The sequence below is a fragment of the Xyrauchen texanus genome, chromosome 1, assembly GCF_025860055.1.
Source record: "Xyrauchen texanus isolate HMW12.3.18 chromosome 1, RBS_HiC_50CHRs, whole genome shotgun sequence".
Classification (NCBI taxonomy): domain Eukaryota; kingdom Metazoa; phylum Chordata; class Actinopteri; order Cypriniformes; family Catostomidae; genus Xyrauchen; species Xyrauchen texanus.
In genome coordinates this window covers 44,486,001-44,509,687 of record NC_068276.1, presented here as the reverse complement: position 1 = coordinate 44,509,687, position 23,687 = coordinate 44,486,001, and the positions used below count along the sequence as shown (strand labels likewise).

Sequence of the window (23,687 nt, the reverse complement as noted above, 5' to 3'; positions counted from 1 at the left end):
GCCCCTGAAGGGTACCAACTAAGGGACACTCCTTCAGGCTTTCACCTGAAGTTATCGAGACCATCCTAAGTGCTAGGGCTCCCTCTACTATAATTGTTACGCCAATAAATGGGGTGTCTTTGAAAGATGGTGCAGTGCACATAATGCAGATCCAGTTAACTGCCAGATTGCTTCAGTTCTGGACTTTCTGTAGGAAAAAATGTCAGCAGGCACATGCCCTGCCACTCTCAGGGTTTATGTTATCACTCTATTGGCTTGCCACACCTTGATCGACAGGGTGCCATTGGGGAGACATCCTCTGCTCGCTCGCTTCGTTCATGGAGCCATGCGACTGAGACCTCTTGCTAGGACCAAGATCCCTTCATGGGACTTAGCAATAGTCCTTGAGGGTCTGGTTGAGACCCCCTTCGAACCTCTAGTGTCAGCGTCTGATAAACTTCTGACTCTCAAGATGTTTTTTCTTATGGCAATTACCTCTCTAAAAAGAATTGGGGATCTACAGGCTAAAGAAATTTTGCACCCTTATCCTGACTACCTGCCTAAGTTTCCTTTCTCAACTGTACATCCGGTCACTCTCTTGGTCCCTGTCTCTTACAACGCCGGAGCAGCAAAGACTTCACGGACTGTGTCCAGTGCCCTTCAGACTTATGTCCACTGCACTAGCCAGTGGCGTATGTCAGGGCAACTATTCGTTTGCAACAGGAGTGTGGCTGCCACCAAGCAGACTATGTCTCATTGGGTGAGGGACGCTATTGCCCTGGCCCACGAGGCATGCAGTCAAGCTTCGCCAGTAGGTATCAGGGCTCACTCTACCAGAGGGGTCACCTCCTCTAAAGCCTTGGCTAGAGGTGTCCCTCTGCAGCATGTCTGTGATGTGGCAGGCTGGTCCTCTCTGCATACATTCATAAGATTTTATAGTTTGGATGTTCATGCCACTCCGGGCTCTTATGTCCTTGAGTCAACACCACAAGCTCATGTCTGAGACCTTTCATGCTCTTGTGAACACAACTAGACAACTGTAAGGTGTCCGGACATCCACAGTGCGGCAGCATGGGTATTCTCGTTCCCAAAGCGCTCAATCAGCGCAGCATCATAAGTGTAGTTTTTTGACAGGGAATGTCTCGGGTTACTTAACTGTAACCCCTGTTCCCTGATAAAAGTGGAATAAGATGCTGCGCTTCATTGCCACACTGGGATGCCCCAGGACTTCTCTTCAGACAAAATACCTGACGATGCACCTGTGACGCATCTATTCATAGCTCTGCTACAGGTGCATACAACGATATCACCAGCAGAGGCTATAAATTCTGGTCAATTTAATTGACGTGTTGCACACATATTCACTTCTGGTCACACCTAAAGCTGTTCCCAAAGCGCTAAATCAGAGCAGCATCTCGTTCCGCTTTAATCAGGGAACAGGGGTTACAGTTAAGTAACCCGAGATGTTCTGCCTCTGAAAATGTGGTTTTGTGGTCCAGATTAAAGCTTTAGACCTTGGGCTGGCTTTGTCAGAATATAGTATAAGAACATACAATTGTGTATTTGATTGTTTTTATGTATACTATACCATATAACAATCAAAACATTACAGCTCATCTATGGAGGGTGAAAATGAATCATTGAAGGTTTAAGGGAGTTAAAAGAGATACAAGTGATACAAATGACTTAAAATGCTTTAAAAAAAAGTGCAGTTTACTTCCTGTTGATCTATGAATAAAACGTCATGATTACTGATGTAACCTCCATTCCCTGATGAAGGGAACGAGACATTTTTTCGATGAGTTGACACTAGGGGTTCACTCTTGGGAGCTCAGACATCTCTGATCTTTGAGAAACAGCCAATGAGAATTGGCGTCTGGAATTTGCATGCAACTCCCCTGGACATACGGGTATAAAACGAGTTCCGCTTGCAAACACACACTCAGGTTTCACACTGAGGAGCCGAGCAAAAGACCTGGCCATTTCAGCGGTTGGTTCAGTGTTGTGGCAAGAGGGACACAACGTCTCGTTCCCTCTATCAGGGAATGGAGGTTACATCAGTAACCATGACATTCCCTATCTGTCACTCACTCGACGTTGTGTCGATGAGTTGACACTAGGGGTCCCAATGGAAAATGCCACAAGAGCTGAACCGAGTTACGCAGACTGGCGGTGCGAGACGGGCAGAACTCTGTGTACCTCATAGTCAGCGCAGAAAGCCGTCTATTAACTACCCCCAACACACTGGCAGGCATGAAGCTGTCCCCTACACCTTGGCGAGCGGCTAACTTCGTTTATGCATGGTTTTTGAAAAAACTAAATTTTTAAGTCATTGAAATAAAGCCTGGATCTTGCCATTGAAATGAGAACTGGATCTTGTAGCCTAGAGTTTTTGCTACAAAATGATGTGAAAACCATCCAGATCACTTATTCATACAAAACAATATAGTAATTGAACTGTAAGACGCTTTTAGTGTTAGAAAGGTCATATGCGAGGAGGTGTGAACTATCATGAATATTGATTGTAATTCACACCTGAGGAGACAAAAGACCCCTCCCCTGGGCCTATCAATGAGGAATGTGACAGAAGGAGACTTAATGATCAAAATAAAGTTTTAAGTTAAAATAATTATCTGACTATACATTTTCTTTACATAAAGACTTTACTTTTAAATGGTAGAGTAGGTCTAAAATTAAGTAGTCTCTTCTGCTCATCAAGACTGCATTTATTTGATCCAAAATACAGTAAAAACAGTGATATTGTAAACAGTTTTTTATTTGAATATATTGTAAATTGCAATTTGTGATCAAAGTTGAATTTTCAGCATCATTACTGCAGTCTTCAGTGCCACATGATCCTTCAGATATTATTATAATATGCAGATTTTCTAATATGGGCATATTTATCCTTCTGGGGTTGACGGATGCGCCGGCGCATCCTGCTCGTCATTACAGCGGAAACAACATACAATTCTTTGTTATATTGGGGTTATACAGATAAGTGTAAGACATCGTTAGAGACTATAAAGGGTCTACTTTTATTTTGTGTACACTCATAATAACAACAAACAGTTGTGCTTTTGTAAAATAAAGAAAATAAAAAGGGTGAGCTGTCAGCAGTCTCTGGGTTTGAAACATGTCACAAAAATGAACTGAAACTCCACGAATACTTATCACACAATCATGAAAGATATGTCTAAAGAAAGCTTAAAAGGTCTACTTTTAAATAAAACAATTTAAATTTAAAACAAATATTGTCTTGCAATGTAATCTGTATGAAACATAGCTATGTACAGTTTCACTTGGCTCAGCGAATTATCTCTAATGTGATCACTCCCAACAGCAGAGCACGCCATTCATACAGTAATGTGCTGAGGCGATCAATGCAAATGGCCTCGCCCCCGACTGTGCCTTAAAAACAAAGTCCATTCACTTTTCTGCATGTTTGAAAGACAGCACGATAAAAGAGTGAGAAAACTCCTGGATTGTGACGAAGAGTTAACATTTTCCACAGAAGAAGAGCAGGACTCCGATGAACATTTGTATTTTGAAGAGAGACTTGATCCAGCCGAGGATACAATTTCGGATGAGTAAGTCATTTAGTTTTCATTAGCTGACATACTATTTTATATAAACATGTACATATTTTAATAGGGGGACTGTTTCCAGACTTGCCAGCCAGGATACAGAGTATTAAAATTTGAAATATGTCCTAATAAGCAAGTTTTAGTTACATTTATATGCTGTTTTGGCTAAAGCAGGTATTTCAATTGTATGCAGTATGATATAAATATCATATGTTATATGATATAAAAATAGTATGAATATTTAGATAATATTTTAACTAGTGTTTATGCTGCCTCATTATCATGCAAATATGTGTTCACATTAACCCCAGAGGGTTAAGGACTGGCTGGCCCAGCCGTAGCCTTCTATATAATGTTCTCCCCAAAAAAGGAATGAAATTGTTCAGCTGGGGGCATATAAAGGGGGGGTATTAGGGGGGGCCCTTCTTCATCTTGGCTAGAGGGACAGGCTCTATTGCATCCTTCCGTAGAAGGGAGGCGATCTCTGCACACAAGGCAGCAGCATTCTCACCTCTCACCGCAGTGAAGTGGACACCGTTGAACCTGGGCTGGCACCTGGTGAACTGAATCACGTAGCCGAGTCAGACGGTCCTGATCAACCAATGCAACTGGTTGGGGAGCGCGAGCTAGGCCCGCTAAGCTCCGTGCGAGAGGGATCAAAGGAACTACCGCGTCGGACGTACTAGCGGGTGGGGCCTCACAATGGGTGAGGCCTGAGGTGCTGAGTCTAGAAACATCAAAGCACTTACCTGGCTCCTTGTGACCGCTCCCAGAACAGGCTGGGACTGGGGAGGATGGTCTTCGTCCTTGTAGCCCGTGGGGACCATCACATCAGGGGCGGGGTTGTGCCACGGCTGGGCACGGGAGGCCCGGTTCAGGGGCGCCGTACCTGCCAAAGAGAAACAAAAGTCAAATGTAACCAAGGATTCTCCACCCGACCCTCCGGCGGTGGATGGAGTGGTCTGCTTACTAGCTCCCGTAGTGTAGTTTCCTGAGTCCCTGGAACTCAGGGGCGCTTCAAAGCCTTCTTGGGGTTCTTGGCGGCCGGCCCCGAGGGGCGGGCTGTGGCGGAGCTGGTGTTACCACCGCAGGGGGACGCCCAGGGCAACGAGCAGACAGAGTGTGGGATCTGTAGCTCTGCCGAGGCAGGATGTGTTTTATAGCCTCAATCTGCTTCCTTACTGTTGAAAACTGCCGGGCGAAGTCTCCAACAGTGTCGCCAAACAGCCCAACATGGGAGATGGTGGCGTCAAGGAAACGAACCTTGTCGGCCTCTGGCGACTCAACCACGTTGAGCCAAAGTTCGCATTCCTGAACCACCAGTTTGAACATCGCCTGCCCTAGAGCCATGACCTTCGTTGCTCGGAGGGCGAAATTGGTCACCGAGCGCAGCTCCTGCACTAGTTCCAGGTCAGGACTACCCTCATGCAGTTCTCTAAGTGCCTTGGCTTGGTGTACCTGCAGGAGTGCCATGGCATGCAAGGCGGAAGCGGCGTGTCCAGCAGCGCTGTAGGCTTTAGCCGTCAGTTACGACATCAGCCTACAGGCCCTGGACAGGAGCTTTGCACACGTGCACCACAACCAATTGGTCCACTTTGGGAATCGTCAAATAGCCCCATGACACCTCGCCATCGAGGGAATTGAGAGTGGACGAACTCACGGACCGTGTGCAGGCAGTGAAAGGTGCCTGCCATGTATGCGCAAGCTTATCATGCACCTCTGGGAAGCAAGGAATGGAGGCTTAGCATGGCTGTGAGCGGCGCTCTGGCCCCTGGAACCAATCATCGAGCCGCGAGGGTTCGGGGGCGGGAGCGGAGGGTTCCACTCCAGCCCGACACTCCCAGCTCCCCAGGCAAGCATGGCCGTTAGCTTCATGTCGTTCTGTGACTGAGCTGCCACACATATGGGTGGGAGTCCATCAGAGTCTTCAGCGTCAGACATGACGAGCCCGCTCTCTGATGCCGCAATCGATAACTCATCTTTGTCGCGAGCTCCGAATGAGATCACAGGCCCGCTGTAAGATGGACCGGCAAACTCGCTCCAGAGCACGGTCGGAGTATATGAGTGCGACAGGGAATAGGAGGTCTGTGGGGGAATACCCAGCGGAGAAGCTCCCAATGATATCCCCATATCGCCCCCAGTGCTAACTGATCCCACCTCATACCCGTCGGGGAGCCACTGGGGTGGCTTGCCCTTTTACGAAGGTGAGCCGCGACCGCAACGTAGCTATGGCCATGTCCTAGCAATGAGGACATGAACCAACCACAAACGCTGTCTCCGCGTGGGTGGCACCCACACACGTAAGGCAGCGATCATGGCATTCAGAAGCGGAGAGATATCTACCGCAACCAGGAAATATACACAAACAAAATGGCATTTTGTAAAAGATGCTTTCATTTGGACCACTCTTTTAGAGAAAAATATACTCTTTTGTGTATTTATATATATACAGGTGAAACTCGAAAGATTAGAATATCGTGCAAAAGTTCATTAATTTCAGTAATTCAACTTAAAAGGTGAAACTAATATATTATATAGACTCATTACAAGCAAAGTAAGATATTTCAAGCCTTTATTTGATATAATTTTGATGATTATGGCTTACAGCTTATGAAAACCCCAAATTCAGAATCTCAGAAAATTAGAATATTACATGAAATCAATAAAAAAAAAGGATTTTAAATACAGAAATGTCGGCCCTCTGAAAAGTATAATCATGCATATGTACTCAGTACTTGGTTTGGGCCCCTTTTGCATTAATTACTGCCTCAATGCGGCGTGGCATGGATGCTATCAGCCTGTGGCACTGCTGAGGTGTTATGGAAGACCAAGATGCTTCAATAGCGGCCTTCAGCTCTTCTGCATTGTTTGGTCTCATGTCTCTCATCTTTCTCTTGGCAATGCCCCATAGATTCTCTATGGGGTTCAGGTCAGGCGAGTTTGCTGGCCAATCAAGCACAGTAATACCATGGTCATTGAACCAGGTTTTGGTACTTTTGGCAGTGTGGGCAGGTGCCAAGTACATATTGCATGATTATACTTTTCAGAGGGCCGACATTTCTGTATTTAAAATCCTTTTTTTTTATTGATTTCATGTAATATTCGAATTTTCTGAGATTCTGAATTTGGGGTTTTCATAAGCTGTAAGCCATAATCATCAAAATTATATCAAATAAAGGCTTGAAATATCTTACTTTGCTTGTAATGAGTCTATATAATCTATTAGTTTCACCTTTTAAGTTGAATTAATGAACTTTTGCACGATATTCCAATTTTTCGAGTTTCACCTGTGTATATATATATATATATATATATATATATATATATATATACACGTGTTTATATATACACAAAAGAGTATATTTTTCTCTAAAAGAGAAAAAATATATATATATGAAGCTCTGCTCTACTGTCGAAGTGCCCAGGAGTGTTGCTCAACACTACATTTGTGTGCAAGGGGGAAAAACCGCTGTAATGTGCCGTAGATCCAACAGCTTTGGAGAGAGAGAGATGAATGGAATGGCAGGAGGGATTCAGCTCAGTGAATGCGTCCACTCAGCATGAAGAAGAAGTCTGAGTGAGTGTTTGCAAGCGGCACTCCTTTTATACACGTATGTCTGGGGGAGTGGCATGCAAAGTCCACATGCCAATTCTCATTGGCCTTTTATCAAAGATCAGAGATGTCTGGGATCCCAAGAGTGAAACACTCAACTTATCGACACAATGTTGAGTGAGTGACAGATAGGGAATTGCACTTACATGCCATTTATTTTTTCTCCTTGGATACACTTCCAAACAAAAATATTTTGTTTATAATAATCTTTTGTTGTGTGTTTTATTTTCTTTCTTTCTTTCTTTCTTTCTTTCTTTCTTTCTTTCTTTCTTTCTTTCTTTCTTTCTTTTAATGAAAAACCAACAATAACCCCTAATATGTTAAGGCATGCTTTTGTCAGGATTCAGAAAACTCAAAAAAATACCTGTTGAGCTAACAACTCTAAAGTACTAAGTAATTGTGTTAAATAATCCTTCTCAGTCATTATTTACATTAGTGCTCCTTTTGAGTTTATTCTCAGCATGTGCCAACCAAACTCCCCCACAGCTGAGAGTGCAAGAGAAAGTCCCTTAGCACTTTTGAGCTGCTTGAATGGGTTACAACTTAGGAGGATGATGGTGGCAGACATTCACCGGTAGAGACATTCAGTGAGATGAGCTGTGAAAAAATAATAAGATGACAGCAAGAAACAAAGCACAGATGGACAACATAAATCAGCCCGTTTTAATGACGCTGTTTGGGAATTAGCCAGGACAATCTGTCATGGGAGTCAATCATTTGATTTGAGCTAATGAAGTGGGTACATGTGTTTTGAATAGCTTCTAGTTGTTGGTGATGGCTTAATTGCAGTTCATCTCACCTCTTATACAGTGCTGTGAAAACATTTTGCCTGAAGAAAGCTCCCCTCTTCGTTTCACAGCCAAAAGACATTGAGACTGCAAGGTATTTGATTTGAGAGGAAAGGCTTGTTGTTAATAGAAATGTAAAAAAAAATCCAGCATAGTGGACAATGACAAAAACAACGAGCAGATATATATTTGAGATATGGATTGGCAATACACAAATAAAAGACAGGTATATCTAATAAAATGAATGTGCTTAAAATATCAGTGGGCATGGTGGTAATATTTAACAGCAAATCCATGCTGATAAATGTGAAATCAGTCTTTCTCCATGTATGCACAAGATGTCTGTTAGACTATACAAAGACTAAGGAAGCCTTTGTGGCTTCATTAATTTTTAATTTGCCAATCGACTAACTCAGACAAAAAAGTGCTTTCCTTAAAATATGTTTATCCTATTATGCAGAGGGATGATAATAGTAATTGCAGCATAGTAGTGCTGTCTACTTCCCTGACCTTATGAAGTGAAACAAAGCGAGAATTTGTGGGAATTTGTAAGACATTTGTCAAAAGCCTGGTGTAAGTTGGGCATTATAATGCTTTTGCCAGGGAGGCTTTAGACTGTATGTATGCCAAAGGTTTTGTGTGTTCATACTTTAACTTTTCTTTTCCTCCCTTCTGTCTTCCCTGTGCTCAGCTTTAAATGTCTAACTTTCCATCCTTTCATATTCTCACTCTGTCTCTGTCTTTTTTTCTCAGAGCTGATCGACGGCACCCCCACCCTGAAAATAAACCATGGCTCGGGTACATTGGTCCTCCAGTTGCCGGGCAACGTCAACGTAGCAGACAGACGGTGGCACAGACTGGACGTGAGGAGCAATAGCAAAGTAAGTGTTCACTGATAGCAAGAGACTGACTGCCAAACCCAAGCCCACAAACCCAATCGTGCAGAGACCCTTCCTTTCTGGCTGTACTCTGCCAGATTCGTCCAAAATAAACAAGGTGGAAGTCTTAGTTCCTTCATCCAAGACTTAATTTCTTAATACTTCAAGCTACCTTGTTAGCTGTTACAGTTTTGGTCAAAGACATTTATGTACTGTATATCTGAAAATGTTGTTACATTTTGTCAGATACCATGCATAAATAAATAATATAGGTCATGTAAATGTATTGACTTGTGCTTCTTCACTGGCACAATGGAAGAAAATAACTTTTGGTTTCTTCCGTAAAGTCTGAAGTTCTTAACGCTGGAGTCCGAGTCAAGTCTGCAGTCATAAATGCTGGAGTCCGAGTCAAGTCTGAATTCTCAAATCCTGGAGTCCAAATCAATTCTCAGGTCTTTCATCACACGTTTGAGTCAAGTCTGAATTCTTTAAGACTGGAGTTCACATGAAGTCTAGAGTCTTTCAGAGTCAAGTCTGAACTTTTTAACGATAGATTCTGATTCAAGTCTTATGTCTTTATTCACAAGTCCAAGTCAAGTCTGAATTCTTTAATGCTGGAGTCAGAGTCAAGTCAGAAGTCTTTATTGCTGGAGTCTGGGCCAAGTCTTGAGTCTTTAGTTATGAGTCAGAGTCAAGTCTTAAGTCTTTAAATCTGGAGTCCGAGTCTAGTCTGAAATCTTTAACATTGGAGTCTGTGTCAAGTCTGATGTCTTTAATGCTGGAGTATGAGTCAAGTCTCGAGTTCTTTTGTCATGAGTTTGAGTCAAGTCTGAAGTCTTTAATGCTGGAGTTCGAGTCTAGTCTGAATTATTTAATGCTGGAGTCCAAATCAAGTCTTGAGTCTTTTGTCACGAGTCCAAGTCAAGTCTCAAGTCTTTAATGCTAGAGTTTGAGTCAAGTCTTGAGTCTTTCTTCATGAGTCTGAGTCAAGTCTGAAGTCTTTAACACTGTATTCTAAGTCTAGTCTGAAGTCTTTAACACTGTATTCTAAGTCTAGTCTGAAGTCTTTAACACTGGAGTCAGACTCAAGTCTTGAGTCTTTCGTCACAAGTCAAATCTGAAGTCTTGAGTCATGAGCCCGAGTTGAGTCTTCAAGTCACTAGGACACTATGTTAATAAAACCAATAGGACTCTTGGGTTTCATGGGACTCATATTACATTTTGGGGTTAAAACGGATATACTGAGACACACAGGGAAATATGTGACACAGATTCTTAAGTCATTTCAGGTCGAGTCTGAAGTCTTTAAAAATGTGTCTCGAGTGTGACTCATTAACTCAAATCCCCATCTCTGCATTAAACAGTAAAAAAGACACATCTGCATTAAAAAACACACCAGACCTGTTACACCCACATTACTGCTTGACTCTTTGGCAGAGCTACCTTGTCTGGTTGTCAGCCCTGCTATTTTGGAATTTCCTTAGGGTCGGTCTGAAATTGCTTGACATTATAATTATTGTTGTTCAGTACAAACAGGATCCGAGCATCCTGCTGAGTGTGAAGAGAACATTGCAGATTGAAGCTTTTGGCAACTTGAAATGCTTTGTGTTTAATAATACTGTGCCTGAAGCATTAGCCTCCACAGGAGTGGCAAAGGTTGAAATGTGAAAACATAGCTGCATTATTTCACTTGTATTTCACTTGTGGCTTTTATCAGCATAAAATATCTAAATTTGAAGATGATTTATTAATTGTCCATAAAAGCAACACTGGGTAATTGAGGGCTAATTGAGGGTCTATGCCCAGGTGTAAGAAAACCTAATAATAACTTGCATAAATATTCATAAAATAATAACATTTAGTTTGAACATTTGTGTTTGTGGGTCTAAGTGTTTCTTTACTTTTTTGTATATTTGTACAGGTACCAGTGTACGTTTGGTCTGTGTATATTGTTTTTGTGTGCATGTGGATGTATAAGGTGACATTGCATGAAAAAATGCAATTTGTGTTATGATAAAGATTCTTTTTGACCATAAATTTTTTTTCAGGAGGTGCGATTTACACTTGACCGCTGTGCAGGAGCCACCATCATGGAGATGGAGGGGGTGGGCAGCTGGCTAACTACAGAAGACCACACTTCCTGTGAAGTTACCGGTGTCACACCAAATATGGACAAGTAAAACACTTGCCTTCCTTTATATTTCTCTTTTCACACCAAGTTACACTTGTTTTTGACTGAATCAGTTACAAGAGTATTAAAATATGGTCTTGGTGAATGTTTAGACTGTTAAAATAAATGTATCCTCCACCCATTATAGCATGACACTGAGCACCAGACAATGAAACAATAATTGCCTTTCTCTTGGTCACTTCATTACCAATTAATCTCACTATATGTGGTCTGCTTGTCAATTATGGACTCTATAATGTATTGAAATGTTTGTAATTACAGAAAGGTCTCAGTTTAAAAGGTCAAACGATTAACAGAGTAATCCATAGTGGAAAAAGACCTCTCAATAGCCTACAGTTAATTTAGTATCTCAGTTAGTAGACTGAGTCAGTCAGTGTCTCAGGCAAGTGTCATGACCTGTTCTGATGTGCTTTCAGGCATTTGAATGTTACACAGGTGCTTCAGCTTGGAGGAGTGAATGAGAACTTGCCATATATCTACCCACAGCTCCAACATAAGCACTTCACTGGCTGCATCCGAAATATCATCATGGACAGCAAGGTAAGGAAATCCATGCATACCAATGGCTGACTTAATATGATAAAAAAAGAGCAAATGCATTATTATTCTGGATATATACACTGGAAGTGTCCAATGCTGCACACCTTTATTTTGACAACCAATTGACTTTATTTTCCTTGCCCATCTAAAATAAATGCATTTATTTTTTAATAAAAATATCATATATGTGAATTATGTGTGATGTATATAACTTATAATCCAGCTAGTGATGATTCAGCATTCAGTAGGTAAAGACTAACTTTGATGTTGGCTTAACAAAGCCTTGTCTGAAAGTTTAAAAAAGTTTGAAATTGGATGGTTTGTATCAACTCATAATATAATAACAAAGCATAATGTAATAGCTAGATGGTCAGAAATACCGTACAATAATAAAAATGTCAGACATAGTCAATTAAACCATCAGCTGGATTGATAGATACTGTAGATCCGGGGTCAGCAACCTATGCCATATGGAGGAGAAATCACTGGCAAGCCAGAAACGGCGAGAGAGAGATTTATTTATATAAATTATGCAACTGTATTCCAATCTACATCGCACAAGTAAATGTGTCCGCTTTGCTTCGGTCAGATTTCATCAATGACAGCCTACATTCTGTGTTTCATTTGTTTCTTTTTGCTTTCAGAACAACGTGTAATAGAATTAGACCACTATTAATCCTTGAGATTTCCAACCCAGCATACAGGTACACCCTCCTTAAACCATGAACATTCAAAATTTACATTAAAAAATTAAAAGAGAAAACATAAACACACACGTTATATGTTTTTGAACCCCACAAAAAGTCTATTCAAAATATAAATGAAAAATGGAAATAAAGTTTTAGGATTTTGCAGGTGCGATTAACTGAAAAGGGCTAAATAGTTGATCAGCTTGTGATGCGCGAATGGCTTGCACACACAGCGCAAGTCTCGTCACACTTCATGTGATTGTGACCCATTCATGTGATTTGGTGATCATGGGGAAGGATTAGAATATATCAACGTGTAGATTGGAATGCAGGTGCGAAAAACATTATATAAATAAAATAGCCTGCTCCTCTCTCACTGTTGCTTGCATGCTAGTGATTAAATGATTATAGTGACATAATATAAGAAATATTTAAGATTTCACCCAATTTTGTGACAGTCATCAAATAAGCAAATTTGTGACATTAACTTTGTTAACTCATAACACAAAAGGACAGGATTTCTTTCATTAAAGCACTTTAGATGCTCTGAATATTCACATGCAGGATCATGATTATATCATAATCATCGGGTTTTGCACAAAACTTTCACTCAAACTGTTTCATATAATTTGTAATGGAAAATAAACAATTAAATTAGAAAAATGCAAAATAGAAAAAATTTCACAAGGGGAAAAAAACATGTGCATGTTTTTTGTGTGTGTTTGGGGGGGTTGTCGGCACAGCCATTAACCAGGAAAATAAAAAAATTGCACTCCATGTCAAAAAGGTTGCCGTCTCCTGCTGTAGATAGACAGATGGATATGGATGTCATATTAAATTGGATTTATCTGTTGTTTATTTCATTGTAATTGTATTGAGTTCACAACTATTTGGTCTGTGAACATTCTGAGAAGACAAGCAACTTTGACGCTTCAAGCGTGATGCTGAATATGGTCAATGTAGACATGTACTGTAAGTTCTAGGTCCCTAGTTCACATATTCGCTTTACAAGAAGTGCGATATAATGGATCATATCTCTTGTGCCACAATATATTGTACCGATATGATCTCGCACCACGTCATTACAATATGTTAATGTTTGTTATGGTGGGTGGCTCTCCACTTCTCATTGTGACGCTCTGACTCTGTGTTTAAGTTCTAGACTCTAAAATATTCGACCAGTGGCCACCAGACAGAAAGGCACATAAGCTTTCACTTAGGGTACTGGGGCATGAATGGGACTTGACTGGAGTGCAGGTCAGAGACTGTGGGAGGAGAAAGTACTAAAGTAGAGTTTCTTTTTTAGACCAAATTTTATTTTCTCAAACAGTTTAGTTCCTTTTGCCTTTTCATTTTTGCATTCTGTCTTTCAGACACTTACCTGTGAGAATTCTAAGTATGCTTTATGGAGGCAAAAAAAAAATGCTGAAAAGGTGCCACCTGTACAAAATAAACAGCGGCAAATAGTTTCACTAGATTTCAGTGGATCACTACATCCCTTTGCTGTGCTTGTACTTGATAAATCATCCTTTCTAAACTGTACTTGACTAACCAGTTCACATAGGACCAGTTAGTTTGCAATTAATTCCAAAACAGGGTCAAACTGAAGTCCCTTTTATAGGCCCCCAGGCGGCTATCTTTTATGCTGGAAATAGATATGAAAGTACATCTCCTATCTAACTGAAAAAAAGGGAAAAGACCAAATCACCAAAACTGTTTGTCAAGATTACATTTCAATAACATATTTCAAATCAGCAATAAAATCTGACAACAATGGCATCATAAATGTTGCTTGTTTAACTCAAAACATGTTTAAAGACTGTCATTTTCAGTGTGGTCCTGCTAATATACATGAAAGTTCTAATGTAAACAACTCTCTCAAAAAGGCGATTGGCTCTTTGAGCTTAAAGGCAGGACATTTCCATTCCTACATCAGCCATACTGAGCATCATGATGTCTCCCATTCCTTTTTTATGAGTGGTCTGTCTCTTCTCACTTATAATATCTCTGGTCAAAATCTTCCTTGCTGTAACCAATTCATAAACTTACAGTTAGGAGGAGTGGGCATGAATAAATGAGAGTCATGAGATAAAAGGGAAAATTGGAACTAATGTGGTTCATGGTTGTTCAGTTATGAGGAAAATTTAAGGCCTCAAGGTTTCCTCATTCTGTTGTGATATAGAGCGCTGCAGGCCTGCTTTTCTAAGTGGCTGTAGCCTGCTCAGCATGGTAATATACATTATGGCAGGCTGGATAAAAGGTAAACACACAAATAAGATTAAAAGTGCTCCTTTCATCTCTCATCTTATCAAGGCCCTCTGGATTGTTCTGCATCCTAACCGTTTTCTGTCCTTCTCTTTTTTTATATCTCTGCTCTCTGTGTGTCATTTTGTTCTCTTTCCTTCGGTTATGTTGCTGTCTTTATATCTTGAATTCTATACAGTATATCTCTCTCAGTTGTATGACCTAGGTTCACCTGCGGACTCCTCTGGCAGTACTCCGGGATGCCTGATGACAGACAGTAGCTGTGTGAATATGGGGTTTCCCTCCTGCGGTATGAGGGGTCGTTGCCATGGCGAATGGGGTTCCTTCAGTTGTCAGTGCATACCCGGGTACAGTGGGCATCAGTGTGAAAAGGGTAATTACTCAGAAATTCTATCAAGTATGAAAGCCATACAATGCTATATTCACAAGTGGGAGGTGAGAGAGACTGTGCCTTTGAAGATAAAGATGATAAGTCATTGCCAAAGAGAATGATTGAATGGTTGTGGAAACAGTGGGTGAGTGTGTCTGTGAATGTTAAGGCAACGCTTTTTCAGTGGGGCAATGACTATCTTTGAATTGCTCTGTGTAGGAGGGAGAATGTTAGCGCCCAGGCATGGATTTTCATGCACACAGAGTCTTGGCACAAATCACATTCAGAAGTGTTATGAATTTGTAGCACTTCTTTATGTAACATGCCTGGAACTTTCTGTGATATTCTATCAGTGCATTTTTTTTCAGTGTTTACCCATCCTTTTAACGACTTTTCAGCATCTGAAGAACACATTTGTGTGTTTGATAGAGGTTCCAGCATATTCTTTTGATGGAAGGAGTCATGTGCACTTTCAGCTGGCCTTCACGCTCCAAGCCAGACACACGCAGGTTCAGGTCCTGGTGCGGACCCGCAAACACAGCAGCTCTCTCCTTAGCCTGCTGTCCAAAGAACAGAATGAATATCTGAAACTGGAGGTTAGTAAAGTTGGAATTTTTCCAGTCTACCAGAACCAAAGCATACATTTTTTTCCTTAATGTCAGTGTCAAATATGATCTTACCTGATCAATTTCAGAAGCCTGTGTCACCTCTCTGTCTACACTGTTGACTTGGTCACTGATCTCTTACATATTGTAGCGTTTTTAGTGGTTTCAATGGAAGTTCTCTAACTGGTTAGTTTGGCGGTGTTGTGTTATGTTATGCTATTAGCTTAGCTGTACTATGTTTACAATATGGCGTCGGCAGGTTGCGCATGCACTGTAGATTGCCCCGGAAGAGTCTCTTTAGGACTTCCCGTGAGCTTTCGTCGCTATAGCACCCCACACCAATTTGATTGGTGATCTTGGTCAGCACTAATGAAAACAGTTTCATCGATGGCTATGTACATTAGTGCATTACACAGTGCACAAACAAACAGTAATCAGCTAAAGTGCCCAGATTATCACACCAATATATGTAGTGAATTTGGTATGATAAATGTTCACTGCACAGGTTAAAGTGTCATGTACATTACCATTATTTGTATGGGAAACAGTATGTGTGAGCTAGGAATTAAATTAAACAGTCTTATTTCTACATTACTATGTAAGGAAATGTATAAGGGAATCAGTCACATTAGACAACCGTTATAATTTAGATAAATGACAAATAACTAGATTATTTGTCTGAATAAATTCTTCACCATAAATATCACAATACGATGTCTCGTTCCATCATCTCTACTGTAGGAAATTAGCTTTAATAAGAGAATTGTGTTTAATTCTCTTATTGGAGTAATATTATTCTCATGACTCATTTACAATAACATTACATATATACGTATAGATTTGAAGAAAATCTTTTAGAAACAGGGATGAGATTATTTATCAAAATATACCACAGTCAACGTATCTTTAAAATGGAAACATGAATAATTAATCATAACCCGTTATAATGAATTATGAAAATATGGATCTGATAATAGATTTAACTTGAGGTAGCTGAATTAATATTACAATCAATTTATCTGTTCATCCAGCGAACACTCAGTACTGATTGTCTATAAATTCTCAGAAAGGATATTTTTTGTGGCCACACCAAAATAACTCTTTCTTAGCATGGAGCTGAGATTGAATCGTTAAATTTACATTGATTTAAAAGCAGACCAGAATCAGCTTGCAAGAATGTACACAAAAGTTTATTCAACTAAAATACGAACACATAAGTAATCTAAACAAAAACATACACACAAATCACTCATACATGTGAAAGGGGAAAATTAAATTAAACCGGAACAGAATAGGGGAAATCTAGTTATGAAAAGAGTCATTTTGACCATCTGAGAGAACCATCGAGCTCTTAATTTAAAAACACATTTGTTACAAAGGGCTTTTCATCTAATAATAAAATTAGGCTCAGTTAGTTACTGGTACTATACTTGCAATTGCCTTGGCTGTTGAGAGAGCCCGAATGCAGTCGCATCTACAGGTAGTAGAAAAACTACCCCCACTTGGAATGTCACTGGGGGTCCACTATTTGCTCTTATGCCGCCAAAACAGTGCCAACCTGCATGCTATTCTTGTCACCACAATTGTTAAGAGTGGTTATCTGAGTCAACAAGGCCTTTCTGTCCACAGAACTGCTGCTCATTGGATGTTTTTTGGTTTTTGAGTAAATTCTAGAGACTGTTGTGTGTGAAAATTCTTGGAGATCAGCAGTTACATAAATACTCAAACCAGCCCATCCGGCACCAACAATCATCCATGCTATCATCTAATCAGCCAATCATGTGGCTGAAGTGCATAAAATCATCCAGATATGGGTCAGGAGCTTCAGTTAATATTCACATCAACCATGGGAATGGGGAAAAACATTGTGGCTGATCGAGGTGTGTGTGTATATATATATGTATATATATGTGTATATATATATATATATATATATATATATATATATATATATATATATATATATATATATATATATATATATAATATTAGGGCTGTTGATTTAATGCATTAATAACTTGCGATTAATTGTACAAAAAAATAACGCGTTAAAAAATTTACTCAATTAATCGCAATGCTTTCCTGAGAAATTCATGAGAAATGCAAGCTTGTAGTACCACCTGTTTACTGCAGAGGGCAGTAAGTGAAATTTCAGCTGTGTTAGCAGCACACAGTTTATTTCAGTGAACAAAACATTAACAACCCTTCAGCGGACACACAACATAAACATGCATTACGTTCTTGCGTTCAAAACACTTGAAGGAATGCAAATGCGAACTAAGGGATCTCAAGATGTGTTTAAAGATTGAGTATTAAACTGTATTTAACTTGACACAGTGACCTAAACATTTTATTTTTATGATGCAACACACCCGAGATGCGACACAAGCATGTCTGATGCAGGTCGTATGGTCTTTACCTCACAAATATTTAATTACCAACAAGGTTAAGAAGGTGTCCTTTAAACTTGCTCCCTGAAATAGATCCACTTTGCTGCTTCTGTAATGTTGTAGATGAATCTGCCCCTCACCTTTTTTGGGAATGTGTCCACGATGTAATATTTTTGTTTGTTTGTAGTAGCTCTATTTTAACAAATTTTTCTTTGCTTTATAAAGTTTTTTTATACATAAGTGTAAATGTATGTCTATAAAGCCACTATTTGCACGTTTGCAAAGAATTGAAATATTATTTAAATACTCTTTGTACCTCCAACAACTCCAAATCATTGAAAACCATTGCACTATATAATGAATATAATGTCTTGGCATTATTTTAAAATATATCTGTATTATTGTGTACTATTGTGTACTGGCTTGTTTCTAAAAAAATAAATAAATACTGACGCAGGCGTAAATTGACGGGTCCTTAAACAAGCTCTCATATTAAATCTCCAACTGATTGACAAATACACTTGTGATATGGATTGCTGTGAACTGTATGCCAATGATTGGATTATGGCCAATAATATGGTAGTAAACTATACATTGTATTCTAAAGCCGCTTTTTGAACGGTCTTATCAATGATTAACTCTTCTGCCACAAGAATGTAATGCATTTTAATTATCTGAATATTTTTTTATTTTATATATATATATATATATATATATATATATATATATATATAATTTTTTAATATTTAAAGATAACTATGTATAATTATTTCAACATTATATATTTAATTATTTTTATATGAGGGGCTTTCTCAGCTAATATTTGTATATGCGATTAATCGTGATTAATTAATGTAATTATGTAATTCATTCGATAAAATAGTTTACCTATTGACTGCCCTAATACATATATATATATATATAGATACACTCACCTAAAGGATTATTAGGAACACCTGTTCAATTTCTCATTAATGCAATTATCTAATCAACCAATCACATGGCAGTTGCTTCAATGCATTTAGGGGTGTGGTCCTGGTCAAGACAATCTCCTGAACTCCAAACTGAATGTCAGAATGGGAAAGAAAGGTGATTTAAGCAATTTTGAGCGTGACATGGTTGTTGGTGCCAGATGGGCCGGTCTGAGTATTTCACAATCTGCTCAGTTACTGGGATTTTCATGCACAACCATTTCTAGGGTTTACAAAGAATGGTGTGAAAAGGGAAAAACATCCAGTATGCGGCAGTCCTGTGGGTGAAAATGCCTTGTTGATGCTAGAGGTCAGAGGAGAATGGGCCGACTGATTCAAGCTGATAGAAGAGCAACTTTGCCTGAAATAACCGCTCGTTACAACCGAGGTATGCAGCAAAGCATTTGTGAACACGTACAACCTTGAGGCGGATGGGCTACAACAGCAGAAGACCCCACCGGGTACCATTCATCTCCACTACAAATAGGAAAAAGAGGCTACAATTTGCAAGAGCTCACCAAAATTGGACAGTTGAAGACTGGAAAAATATTGCCTGGTCTGATGAGTCTCGATTTCTGTTGAGACATTCAGATGGTAGAGTCAGAATTTGCCGTAAACAGAATGAGAACATGGATCCATCATGCCTTGTTACCACTGTGCAGGCTAGTGGTGGTGGTGTAATGGTGTGGGGGATGTTTTCTTGGCACACTTTAGGCCCCTTAGTGCCAATTGGGCATCGTTTAAATGCCAAGGCCTACCTGAGCATTGTTTCTGACCATATCCATCCCTTTATGGCCACCATGTACCCATCCTCTGATGGCTACTTCCAGCAGGATAATGCACCATGTCACAAAGCTCGAATCATTTCAAATTGGTTTCTTGAACATGACAATGAGTTCACTGTACTAAAATGGCCCCCAAAGTCACCAGATCTCAACCCAATAGAGCATCTTTGGGATGTGGTGGAACAGGAGCTCGTGCCCTGTATGTGCATCCCACAAATCTCCATCAACTGCAAGATGCTATCCTATCAATATGGGCCAACATTTCTAAAGAATGCTTTCAGCACCTTGTTGAATCAACGCCACATAGAATTAAGGCAGTTCTGAAGGCTGAAAGGGGTCAAACACAGTATTAGTATGGTGTTCCTAATAATCCTTTAGGTGAGTGTATATATATATATATATATATATATATATATATATATATATATATATATATATATATATATAATCATATCTCACAGTATACATCTAAACAATGATATTGTTCCTTGACTTTTCCATGATTTTTTTAGGCTATTATATTGAATTTAGATTAATGGTAATGGTGATGTTTGTGCCATATATATATAATAGATATGGCACAAACATCACCATTACCATTAATCTAAATTCAATATAATAGCCTAAAAAAATCATGGAAAATTCAAGGAACAATATAATTGTTTAGATGTATACTATGAGATATGATTATTGTTGTCACGCCCTAATGAAAGAAATCCTGAATGTTTCTCCCCTTTCAGTTTTTTGGCAGGTGGTTGTCCATTCACTCTGATATTTATTCCATACAATAAAAGTAAATAATAACTGATGTTGTCAGTCTGTGTAACATCTCTATTTGTAAGAAAGCCATAGCGGTTTGGAAAAAATTGGGTGAACTATCACTTCAATGTCTCCTGCTTTCCCAAAAATACAGTATGTTCCCATGAAATGTCCTTTCTTGCAACGAATGAACAGTGTTGACTGCCTGTATATTAACCCTAAAAAGGGCAAGGATATCAAGGTACCTCTGAAAATGTATTAATTTCTATCGATTAACACATTAGGACCCAAATAATAATTTACATTTCCATGTTTTTATTTTTTTTTTCTGAAATATTGCTTTTATTTTATAGCTTGTAGAAATCATGAACATAATATTGAAAAGATAGGAACATTTGCTATGATGGAAGCTGCCTTCTCAAAAAAATACTGCCTTTTTACTTTTATGTAGATTGTCAGTTTATACCAGACTTTACTGTATATACTGTACAAAATCACATGTCCTCAGTATTTACAAGGACTGTACTTGTCCAGATTATTTGCAAGGACCCCCTTTTCAATATTTTTCACAGACATTTGACTGCTTCTTAAACCCTTTTTAGGGTTAAGATTTGTTCTTGATGTACTGTGTAATTATAGCTCATCTGCTAGACCATTGTTGCAACAACGGTGCAATGCAAGAATTTTAATGGAGCAATTAGGCATTAGTATGTTTTTCCCTTGCAGAATTATGCCGTCTGCCCTTTCACTTTTTTCAACACCTGCTTTAAGATGATGTGGTAGTTGCTAATTGCTGCATTGTTTCTCTACCTCCCTTCCTTCTCTTCTCTCTCTATCTGCTTTCCTCTCTCTCCCATGTAAGTCTTTGATGATTTATCTGTGCAGGAATTTACATTTACATTTATGCATTTGACAGACGCTTTTATCCAAACCGACTTACAGTCGACAATCCCCCTGGAGCAACCTGGAGTTAAGTGCCTTGCTCAAGGACACAATGGTGGTGGCTATGGGGCTCGAACCAGCATCCTTCTGATTACCAGATTACCAGTTATGTGCTTAGACCACTACACCACCACCACTCCTAGAGAATTAGAAGTGTCTCTGAGATGGGCCAGAATAAATTTTATATCCTCTATATTGGCAGACAACAGATTTCATTACCAGTTTTTATGATTCTTCTGAGACTGTTCAGCATTGCAGGAACTGATGTCTTTGTGCTACGTGCGATAGATTTAAACTTAATCTCCTGCTGTGCTCCACTCAATTACCTTAGCAATAATGCTAATTGATGTGATGTGCCAATACATATTTAGTATTTGTATTTGTAGCCTGTTGTTTCTGATTATTATGCATCTCACTGAGACATTTGCAACAAGGTGTACTTGTTAGTCATCAACATATAAGGAGGAAATTATAGTTTTATCATTAAATTATATTAGAGTCTTAGCCAGAACTTAATTTGCATCATCAACAATCATGACACAGAACTTGTTCTGAGTGTTTACTGACAGATGTGTGTATATTTTTGTTAAATGATTTTGAACATGAGATTGTAAAATAGCCTTTTAAGCCTTTTCATACTAATGCCTGTGTTCAAGTCCCGATTCAAGGACCTTTCACGCTCCTAACCCGCCTCTTCTCTGCAGTCATTTCCTGTTTCTCTCTCTCCACTAACGTATGTAATATGAATTATCTAAACCGAGGTGAAAAATATCACTCACACACACACACACACACACACACACACACACACACACACACACACACACACACACACACACACACACACACACACACAAATCAGTCTCTCATCTTGTACTCACGGAAAAAAATCCAAATTTGTATCCAATCAGATGCTATCTAAAATTATAATGTCCCATTACCCTAATACCACCTTCTAGGTATTTAAGAGGAATTATGTTATTTTCCAGAGGTATCTGCTATTTACCGCAGTATTCCAACAGTCCTGTCTCAACACCTGAAATGATAGCCAATAATAATTGATTTTACAGTTTCCAAGATTATGACTTGATATTGATTAGCAATGTCACATTTATATATAGTATAACAAAATATGAATAGGAGATTGGAGATTCCAGGCATACTTAACAGTATGGTCTTAAGAGCCAATGATCCATAATCAGATGCCCTCTAATTATGAAACATGCAATTAGGAAGATGGCTTTACCCACTGGTCTTGTTGATGACATTGGTTTCAGAATCACTGGGTGGGCAGAGGATTTCTGATGTAATCTAATCTCTGTTGTAATTTGTGGGGTCAATCTTAGAGCCCTGGTGCATGTGGATATTTGTTTCTTTTTTGTAGATGGATTCATGTAATTTCTCATTAATTAGTCCTCCAAGTTTTAATAACTGTGTAAACCTGTAGCTTTGAGATAGACCAACAAAAGCCAGTTTGAGATTATTCTCATAAATCGTATGTTATCACAAGGGAAAGTGAGTGTGCAAGGGGAGTAGAGGAAGGTGAGAAGTTCACTGAGGTGAGCCATACTTATTTCTGCAAACTGTTTACAGTTTTCCTTGAAATGTAACATAGCTTAAGCGCCTTTTTCATGATTACATTGATTAATCTTGCTGTTTACATCACCACAAAGCCAGGATCCAAAATGGGGGGCTGGCAAATTATGCTCTCTGGGATATATGCAGAAAGACTCTGAAATAAAAATGAAGGTTGATGCTTTCTTCAAGAGATTTATCAAATAAATACACACCTTTTACCTGATTTCCAAACCAGTTATTGTACTTTCACTTTACGTATGAACAGTTACGGCCATGAGCTTGCAAAATAAAACATGATACATTTTATTAGACTATTAAACATGATGCAAAATTGCATTACAGTATAGGGGCCTTTGGATATAGCAGTGTTTCACAAACCGAGATTTGCGGATTCTTTTTGAATAGCCAGGAGGTCTGTGGAAAATCTCTGAATTGTGGGCATTGACAAAAAAATATCTATATACATATATATATATATATATATATATATATATATATATGCTTTTCATTGTATAAAAATATGACATAACAAAAGTTTAGAACAATATATTCAAACAGCCTATATAAAAATGTCATAGATTCTGGACCACAAATTTAAGTGTGGGGAAATCCCAATATTTCCATGGTAACAGCGACTTCTCTGATTGGTGAATGAATCTCACTTCAGGATGACTCAGCATTTTGGGACTGTCTCCCGACCTTCATCTTCTGGTGATTGTTAGTGCTCTCTTTGATATGATTTGCTTGTGTTGTTGTA

At 39.1% G+C, this 23,687-nt stretch overlaps 1 protein-coding gene across 1 annotated transcript in view; it reads left to right on the top strand.

The window, feature by feature from the left end:
* Positions 1-23,687, top strand: part of LOC127659863 (neural-cadherin-like) — a 422,183-nt gene that overhangs the window by 331,347 nt on the left and 67,149 nt on the right. The window contains exons 24-28 of the mRNA XM_052149856.1: positions 8,721-8,848; positions 10,894-11,021; positions 11,453-11,576; positions 14,723-14,903; positions 15,330-15,496. Of these exons, the coding sequence (XP_052005816.1) occupies positions 8,721-8,848; positions 10,894-11,021; positions 11,453-11,576; positions 14,723-14,903; positions 15,330-15,496 (728 nt within the window). The remainder of the gene's footprint in view (positions 1-8,720; positions 8,849-10,893; positions 11,022-11,452; positions 11,577-14,722; positions 14,904-15,329; positions 15,497-23,687) is intronic.